The sequence below is a fragment of the Balaenoptera physalus genome (assembly GCF_965194825.1).
Source record: "Balaenoptera physalus genome assembly, chromosome: 12".
NCBI lineage: Eukaryota > Metazoa > Chordata > Mammalia > Artiodactyla > Balaenopteridae > Balaenoptera > Balaenoptera physalus.
Window position 1 is genome coordinate 70,949,325 of NC_138897.1, and position 8,745 is coordinate 70,958,069.

Consider the following 8,745-nt stretch of genomic DNA (forward strand, 5'->3'; position numbering starts at 1 on the left):
GAGTAACAGGAGAAGAGTGTGGAGCAGTACACCCAACCTGGCGCCAACTCGTAGAGTGATGCAGCTCTACATCCTCTTCTGTAATGTGGAAGGGTCCCCACTCTGCCTGGGATGTGGGACCCAGGAGGGTGGCACATGGGGGCCTCCTCACTGGGCCAGGCACCGCAGGGTGACCCGGGCACAGCTACAGTCTAACTGAAGGCCATGGGCCCAGACCCCGCACCTTCAGTTGCTGGCAGGGCTGAGGGTGAGGACTGCTCTGCTCCCCGGAGCATGGCTGGGGCCCCATGGCACCCGGTACCCAGCCCAAGCCCCACACTGGGCAGGGGCAGAGCTCTGAGGGTTCTTGCTGTGGGAATGTGGGGTGAGATGGGGCTGGCGTCTGGGCTGGGGCGGAGGTGGTGGGGGGCTTCATGAGCACGTCCTAGGAATTTGTACTCCAGCCACTGCCCTTCATCCAGGAGTGGAACTTGCTGGACCCCAAGCAAGGAGACAGCTGGGCTTCACTGGAAGGCCCTGAACAAAGAGGAAGGCTCCAGGCCCAGCTGGCTTTGGAGACAAGTGGGCTCCACTGCTGAGGTGTGTGTTCAGGACAGCAGGAGGTGGCCCAAGCCCCCAGCTGGTGGGTGGGACACACCCTGCCTGCCTCAGCCCACTGGCCAGGCTGGCCACCTGCCTGGGAGAGGCCCAGGGAGGGGCCTTCACATGCCGCCTGCCCACTGCAGAGCCCACTGCTGCACCAAAGGTTTCACTACAACGTCAAGGTCCAATTCCATGGCGAATACTTCTGTCATCTGTGAATGTGACAGCCGGTGGCTGGAGGAGCACTCGTGCTGGTGACGATCCAGGAATAAACCATGTGGACTGGTCATCTGATGCAAGTGAGCTGTGGGCCAGAGGAGGCTTCCGCGTCCTCAACTGAAAATGGCAGGGGCAGAGCTTCCCAGAGGTCTCTGCCTCAGCCGTTGGACTCTGCTAAGGTGACACTTAAGGCTTTGGGGTCACAGAAAGGGCCTGCCCCCTTTCTGCATCTGGCCCTGTGGGTACTTAGCCAGTCCTTTAGCTGCTTAGCTGGAAAATGAGGCAAAGCTCCCCTTGTGGGTTGCTGGTGAGGGACAGGAGGGGCCTGGAGAGGCATCAGCCTGAGGGCCCCTCGGGCAGCAGCCACCACAGACTGGGCTCAGCATGACCGGCTAGCCCAGTCCTGGCCCCGCCACCAAGATCTGACACCCCTCACTGAAGGCTGAATTGAGGCACAGTCAGGGTGGGGATGAGAGCTCAAAGCTCTGCTGGACAACTGTGGGTAGGTTCTGGACCCTCTCTGGGCCTCCCATCCTACCACCTGCTCTTGGTCTGAGAGAGCAGGTCAGGCTCGGTTGGTGGCCCTTGGTGAAGGCCAGCAGCACCTACCCTGCATGGAAAGGTGTGGCCAGCCGAGGCAGGAGGGCCAGTGCTGTGTGTGAAGAGGATACAGGTCATTGTTTATTCGGGTGGGCCCTGGGCATGGCCCAGCCTCCAGGACAGGTAGCTGTGCTACAAGCCAGGGTTGCGGGGGGAATGCGGGCCTGCCGGAGGCCGGGAAGATGGGCCCCTGGGGCTGGCCCTGGCCTTGGGTGGGGTCACTGCTGCAGAGGTCCTGGCTGCTCCTCGGGGAGGGGCAGGTAATTGGGGTCCTCCTCTGGGGCATCCAGTAGCAGCTTTCTGTGGGGAGGGGCCCACGCTGAGCTTCAGCCAACAAGGGTTCCCCCATGGGGTAGGGAACCATCTGGGGGGGAGTAGGGAGGGCTGTCATCTCAGCACTCACAGGAAGCCAGGGGTCAGCAGCAGCCTCTTGCCGCCAGGCTGGTTGGGGAAGACATCCTCCAGGAAGTAGTAGATGTGGCCCACAACAATCCCTGTGGGAGAGCCACCAACTGCTGAAGCCACTCTCCACAGCCCAGAGCCCACGGCCAGCGCAGCCCTGAAGGCCCCAGAGCACGGGTGACCAATGTCCTACACAGACTGCCAGCCCAGGGTGGGGCCAGGATTGGCCCAGAAGAGAGCAGGTCCTGGGAGGGGGTCAGGCCTGAGAACATGGGAGGAATGGGAGCCATGAAGCAGGAACCCTGACCCACCCATCCCCACCTGGGTCAGAACCTAACACAAGCATCAGCAAGCAGGTGAGGCCTGAAGGAGTAAAACCGATAGGCTGGCTTGGTTGAGGGGCTGGAAGAACAGGGTAGCCGTGAGGGCAGGAAGAGGCGGTGGGGACAGATGAGAGGTCCAGTGCAGGTGGACAGGGGGCTCTGGCCAACCAGACCCTCAGGTCCCTGACAGCCTGCTTGGGGAAGGCTGGATGGACAGCAGGCTTACCCAGAAGGTCCACGAGGATTGAGTTGCCCAGCAGCATTGAGAAGCCCATGAGCGCCCAGGGCAGGAATGGCGCCTGGAAGGTGAGGAGGCCGAAGAAGTTGACCCTCACCCGGGGGCTGCGGCGGCTCCATACGTATACCAGCATGGCTGTGAGAGCCTGGCCCAGGAAGAAGAGGCTGCCCAGGAGCCCCAGCAGCTGGGCCAGAGTCAAGGCCTCATGCCCTGCCCAGGGCCCCTCTGACTTCCTAAACCCCTGGAACCCTCCCGCTGGCTGGTTTCCCTTCCCAATCTAAGGCCACATTGTAGCCTCCAGGGGCCACCTGATCTGCACTGCCTCTCCACCTCACCCCAAGCCCCACCACTGGTCATCCCGGCCCCAGTTCCATCTGGATACTGGCATTCAGGGCTCAGAGCCCCGGGTACCCCACCGTGTGGCATTTTGGGTACAGCACTGGACCTAGCCCTGGCACCTGCAGCTGAGCACGCGATGCACGCTCAATACAGCCTAAGCTGGAGGAAGCGACTCTGTCCCTCTCCGGCCGGCGCTCAAGCCGGGCCCCAGGGCCAGCACAGGCCGGGCCCAGAGGTTCCAGAGCCCGGGAAGGATACGATCATAAGGACACCCCCGAAGAGAAACATGAAGACGAAGTCGGCCGTGCGGCCGCGGAAGGAACCCTCCTCCAGCAGACGGCAGTAGCGAAACCTGCGGCGTCCGTATAGGAAGTGCCTCCCAGCGGAGCTCAGTTTCCCCGCTCCCGCCGCCACCCACCCCCACCCCCACCCCCACCCCGCCTCCCGGGGCCGCGCAGCGGAGGATACACGAAGAGCATGTTGAAGAAGAAGCTGAATCCCAGGGGCCCGAAGAAGAGGAAGTTGGTGACGAGCCTCCAGACCTGCATGGGGGCGGGCGGTCAGGCGCGGGGCGGGCGGTCAGGCGCGGGGCGGGCGGGGCTGGGCCAGCAGGTGCAAGGGGCGGGGCGGCCTCACCTGGAACTTCCGGAACACGAGGTGCGGATTGAAGTAGAGCTGGAAGGGGCTGAGGAGCTCCAGTTGCTGCGGAACCAGGGGGCGTCAGGAGCTACCCCCCGGCGGGGGGGCGGGGGCGGGTCCAACCGTAACCATGGCAACCCCGGGGCTGTAACCATGGTGATACCCACCCACCCGCCCAGCTCACCACGGCGGCGGTGGTGAGGACGCAGGCTGCGGTGTAGGTCCGCGTCACCGCCGGCACCTGCAGGAACTCGGTCGCCATCCCCTGCCACGCCATTGAACCTTCTCAGGAACGCGTGGCCCGACCACCGAGCGCTCTTAACCTGCCTCCAAACCCCGCCTTCCTGTCTTCGGCCAATCCTCACCCGAGGTGCAGCGCGCCCGGGCTAGAGGGAGGGGTTTTGCGACAGGTAACCAATAGGAGGAGGAAGCAGGAAGCCGGGGGCAGGATGGGGGCGTGGGCGGGTCGGGACTCGCGGCCAATGAGCAAGCCCCACGGTTGAGCACGTGGCGCTTGTTGTGGTGACTGCGGCGGCGGCGCGGGAGAATGTGTGGCCAATGAGGAACTGGGCGCTTCGCGGCAAACTAGGGGAGGACCAATAGCGAGGACCCACGAGCCACCCTGGGGGCGAGGCTAGGAGTGCTTGCTCGAGGAGGGCCCGCGAGACTGAAGGGGCGGGGCCACGCGGGGGTGTGGGCGGGGCGGAATCCGGAGTTCGGCTGCGCTGATATGTCGATCCACCTGGTTTGGCCGGCGACGCGGGTCGTCCTTCTTCCCTCCGGGAACAAGAGCAGCGAAGAAGGCGCTCAGCCGCGAGTCCAAATCCCCCCGCACGTCCAGGCCCTGCTGAAACTGCCAGCTCCTTGGGAAGCCCCACGAGGGCCGCCGGAGGAGGGCCAGGCTGGGGACTTGCAGCCCCGGTGATGAGGCAGGCTGGAGCAAGTGGACGGGCTGAAGAGGACCTTGTTATTTTGGTGGAAAAGGGAAACTCCATTTATTCATTCTAATGAACAAAGTCAATCATTTATTGAGCACCGACTATGTGCCAGGCACTGATCTGGATGCTGAAGACACAAAGGCCAACAAAAGATGCTATCCCTCCTGGTATAGCCAAGGAGACAGGCCGTCATGGTCTTGTGCTAAGATGAGAGCTAGTGTTTGCAGAACAGCGCGCTAACGGAAATAACAGCCAAGTGGAGGCTGGAGGGTTGGGTAGTGTGCCCATGCCAGATGGGGTGATCTGGGAATCCTCTGTGAAGAGGTGATGTTTGATTGTCACTGCTGTGAGTACAGTAGACTGCCAGAGGAATCGGTGAGCAAGGGATGATGCAAGGGACGCTGATGGCTTGGGCAGGGTGGAGCCTGGAGGGCCAGGAGGGGCGGGATGTGGGTTTGCCAGCAGACTAGACAGAGCTGTGAGAGAGGAGTCAAGGGTGACTTCAGGGCCTGAGCTGCAGGGTGGATGGAAGGCGGTGGCCTTTACTGAGCTAGAGAATGCTTGGGAGAAAGGCAGGCAGATGGAGAGTCCTGTTCTGGCCTCACTGAGTTTGGGGCATCTGTATGACATCCGTGGTGTTGGGGGAGATGTCAGGCAGGCGGTCCAAGTGTGGGTAGCAGCCTTCAGTAGACCAATGACATTTGTAGCCTTGGGCCTGCGTGAGATGCCCAAAGGGCGAGGCCAGACCTGGGCAGCTCGACCTTCATTAGTTAGAGAAGGCAGACAGCCAGGGAAGCAGGGAGACCAGGGAGGCTGCAGCAGAACCAGGAAAAGGCTGCAGGGACAAGGTAGTGAGAAGCCCTGGGAGACTTGGCCTGGGAAGCCACGCCAAGGTCCCTGGATAATGGCGGCCATGAGGGAGAGGAAGGTGCCCGGACCTTTACCAAATGGGAGCTCAACCTTGGACTCGAGTGTGGCAGGTGAGGGAAGCCCTGGGCTGGACCCTGAGTCCCCCAGGGAGACTGGAGTGGGGAGAACCAGCCGAGATACCTTGTTATTTTGGTGGAAAAGAGAAACTCCAATTCAGGTGGATCCTAGGAGGGCTAAGAGGGGTCCCCTGGGGAGTGGCTCCTGGAGGCCCACTTGGGAGGGGCGGGGAGGGAGAGGCTGGGAGCATGAAGGGGGGTGTGCATTGGGTTCAGGAGTGAGGAGAGGTCAGTCTGATACAGCAGGAGTTGGACCAAGGGCTGAGAGGCTGGTGGGAGCAAGCTGAAGAGGCCCCCTCAGACAGCCTCCATTTTCCAGCAGAGCAGATCTAGGTCACGTTCGAGGTGAGGCCGGCGGAGCAGATCCCACCCAGGTGGGATCCCACCCAGGTGGAGGTGCGGCTGCAGGGCTGGGATCCAGGGCCTCAGACATCAGGGCGGGCGCCTGCCAGGCTTGAAGGAGCCAGCAAGGGGGTCGGGTTTCCTGTCTGCACCGGGAAGGGGAGGCATTCCTGTCTCTGGGCCCTCAGCAAGCAGACGCTGGCTGGCCCTCCGCTCAGGGTCAGGCTGGGGCTAACGGAGGGGCGTCATGTGATAGGGGTGTCTGTCTCTCCCCTTCGATGGGGCTGATAGGGCTGATAAGGCAGGAGCCGGGTTTGGGGCTGGAGAAGCACATTCCTGGGAGACGGAGCCCAGGGTGGGGGCGGGACATGCCGGGAGCAGCGGCGGGGTTCTACTGCACATCTTCCTTTCTCAGGCCCAGGGTACCCTCAGGTGGGGACTGAGGCCCCTAGGAGGCAGAACAGGGCCTGGGGCAGACTGTCACCACCAGTCCAGGCTTTCACGTCCAGTGTCAGGCCCAGGACAGGCCACTCGAGAGGCACCGGGCCCGCTGCTCCGACCCCTGGCACCTCCAGACAGTTAATTACAGAGAGAAGGCCTGGGTGAGCCAGGCAGGCGGGGTGCTGGATGCTAATGGCTGTGTAGCCATCTGTCTGTCCTGAGCAGCGGGGCAGCAGGCCTGCCCGAGGGGCCGCCTCCTCTCTCCTGGGCTGAGGACTATGGCAGGAGGCGGGCCTGTGGCGAGGTGACGATGGGCCTGCTCTCCAAGCCACCTCGCTGGCCTCGGGACCCTGCCTGCTACAGAGCAAGGAGCCCAGGTCTGGGGACAGGTGCCCAGGTCCGGGGACACCCGAAGACCCCTGATTTCTCTGTCCAGGCTCTCCAGTGCCTACAGGCAGGACAGCACCTGCTGCGTGCCCACCAAGCTGGCCTTCTTCCTCACAGGGCTTGTACACCAGGAGAGACCCTCATGAGACCCCAATGACAACCCCGAAACCTGGAGCCAACCCTGACTCCCACTCCCCGGCCCCACAGGGAACCCTCCAGTCCTTTCCCCACCTCTTATTCAGCATCTCTCTCCTGGGACAGCCCAGATCTGACTTATTCAGTCACTCATTTCCCTCCCTACCAGCCTAGATGTTCTGTTAAAAGGAGAGAGAGAGAGGGTGATAGAAATGCCCCCTATTCCAGGAAGCCCTCCCTGAAGGGACCAGAGCTCACCTACCTTCTGTTAGGGCCCTACACACTCAATTTTTAGATGTATTTTATTCCGAAGGCAGCACGTGCCTGTGGTAACAGCTGGCAAGAAGCAGAAACAAGGTGAGTGCTGGAGGCGCTGTGTCTTCCTGTGGATAACATGTGGCACCCCTCGCGGGGCCTTTCCTCAGGGGCTGCGAGCTCAGTGCCCACCCCCTCCCAGCACATGGACCACGCCCCCAACTGCTGTGGGTGGGTCTCACCGCGGCTCCAGCCAGTGCCCCCAGGAGCAGCTGTGTCCCCGGTGGCCCTTCCTGTCTGGGTCATGGGATATTTTTAGCACTGAGTCCGGAACTCACTCGGCAGCAGCTGCTCGTGACCGGAGCATAAGAACCACAAACCGTCCAGGTGGGCTGTGTCAGGCCTGCCCAGCAGAGGGGGCGACCTGGGCCTGGCCTTCTGAGCCTGGTAGCAGAATCGACTTTCCAGGAATTTGAGGGTCTCTGGGTGGGCTGGGGAGGGAGGAGTCAGTCAGGATAGAGGAAGAGTTAGGATTAGCCAGGCCCAACAGGAGAGCAGCTTGTGCAAAGGTCTTGAGGTGGCATGGAGGGACAGAGGCAGGGAAGGAGCTGCATGTGATGAGAGGCTGGCTGACCAGGCCCTGTAGGTGATGGTCTCTGTCCCAAGGGCAGTGAAGAGCCCCAGGTGAGGTTAGGATCAGATGGCAGCTCTTTGGAGAAAGCAGGGGTCAGAGGGGAAGATGGCTGCGGCCTGCAGTGGCGGGCACGTGACAGCGGGCGTGACAGGGTCAAGGAAGCGGAAGGCATAGACCTTAGTGAGTGCTTGGCGAGGGGGCTGAGACGTAGGGGAGGGCCAGGATTGGGAGGGAGACCCCCTGTTGGTTTGGGACAGGCCGAGTTAGGGGTCCCGGGGGGACAGGACCGCTCAGGGAAGCCCTCCCTGGCCTCCCCAGCCCTGCCCTCCCAGCTCCTTGCCTTCACCCTTCTCCAGCTGTGGTTCAGAGACAAAAACCTCTCTGCCACCTCTGGGCTCCTGCCATGTCTCTGACAGGTGACTCTGCTCCCTGGATGCTCCCCTGCTGAGTAGCTGGGGTGTGGGACTCCCCGCCTGGACCCCGGTTTCTCTATCTCTGACCCTCAGTGGCTGGATGAGATGGTCCCTCCCCAGCCCCAGCTGCCAGGCCAGCCTGACCTTCAATGCCCGGCTGTCATGACCCTCATCAATTGCCCCCATTCCACTCGCTGCTGTGGCCACTACCTGACCATCAAAGCCGCCTCCAGCCAGAGCCCCAGAGCAGCTGGCAGCCCCCCCGCCGCCCCCTCCACCTCAGCTATTTTCGGGCTCAGTGTGGCTGCGGGGCTGTGTTTTGGAAGAAGATTATCTGCTTGGCTGAATCAGCCAAATGGCAGGGCCGGGGATGCGAGTTCATGGAGACACAGTGAAAAGACTGTGTGGTCTCACACGGGTCTGCTGCCCACCTGCACACCCGGGGATGCACATGGGATCCGGTCCATGTGGAACCTGAGGCCACACTGTCCCACCGTCTTCCTACCCATCGCCTGCCTGCCAGATCATCAGGCAATTCCCATCTGTGGTCTGGCAAGGACCTGGAAGGACAGGGGCCACCACTCTGGGAGCCTTGCCCAGAAAGTGACTGAGTGCTCAGAGCAGGTGGATGGAGAAGCTCAGAAAGGCCCGGGGCTCCCACATCTCCCACCTGGCTTATACCCCCAACACCCCTGCCAAGCAGCCCAGGCCCTGCTCACATACCGGGGAGGGTGAGCCCCAGGCCAGGTGCTCGCTCAGCCCCTGGGACAGGAACCCTGCTTCCTTGTCCCCCTCCACCCCCCGCCCCCCCGCCCCAGACACCACCACAAGCCCCGCCTCCACATTTCACTCAAGATGTTCTCCCAGCCTCG

The 8,745-nt window shown here is 62.4% G+C and overlaps 1 protein-coding gene across 1 annotated transcript; it reads right to left on the reverse strand.

The window, feature by feature from the left end:
* Positions 1-1,460: 1,460 nt before the first annotated feature.
* Positions 1,461-5,945, reverse strand: DERL3 (derlin 3). Its single transcript, XM_082417680.1, has 7 exons — positions 3,527-5,945; positions 3,340-3,405; positions 3,172-3,245; positions 2,962-3,055; positions 2,353-2,548; positions 1,805-1,895; positions 1,461-1,701 (listed from the first exon to the last, which is right to left on the reverse strand). The coding sequence occupies exons 1-7, from the start codon at positions 3,617-3,619 to the stop codon at positions 1,620-1,622; spliced, it is 696 nt and encodes a 231-aa protein (XP_082273806.1). The 5' UTR covers positions 3,620-5,945; the 3' UTR covers positions 1,461-1,619.
* Positions 5,946-8,745: the final 2,800 nt, after the last annotated feature.

Excerpts from the sequence above, each read along its gene's own strand:
- DERL3 (XM_082417680.1), bottom strand. The coding sequence starts at position 3,619 with ATGGCGTGGCAGGGGATGGCGACCGAGTTCCTGCAGGTGCCGGCGGTG. Across the intron at positions 3,246-3,339 it reads TCGTGTTCCGGAAGTTCCAG|GTCTGGAGGCTCGTCACCAA; the intron begins GTGAGGCCGCCC and ends GCCCCCATGCAG. Across the intron at positions 1,702-1,804 it reads CTGCTGACCCCTGGCTTCCT|AAAGCTGCTACTGGATGCCC; the intron begins GTGAGTGCTGAG and ends CCCTCCCCACAG.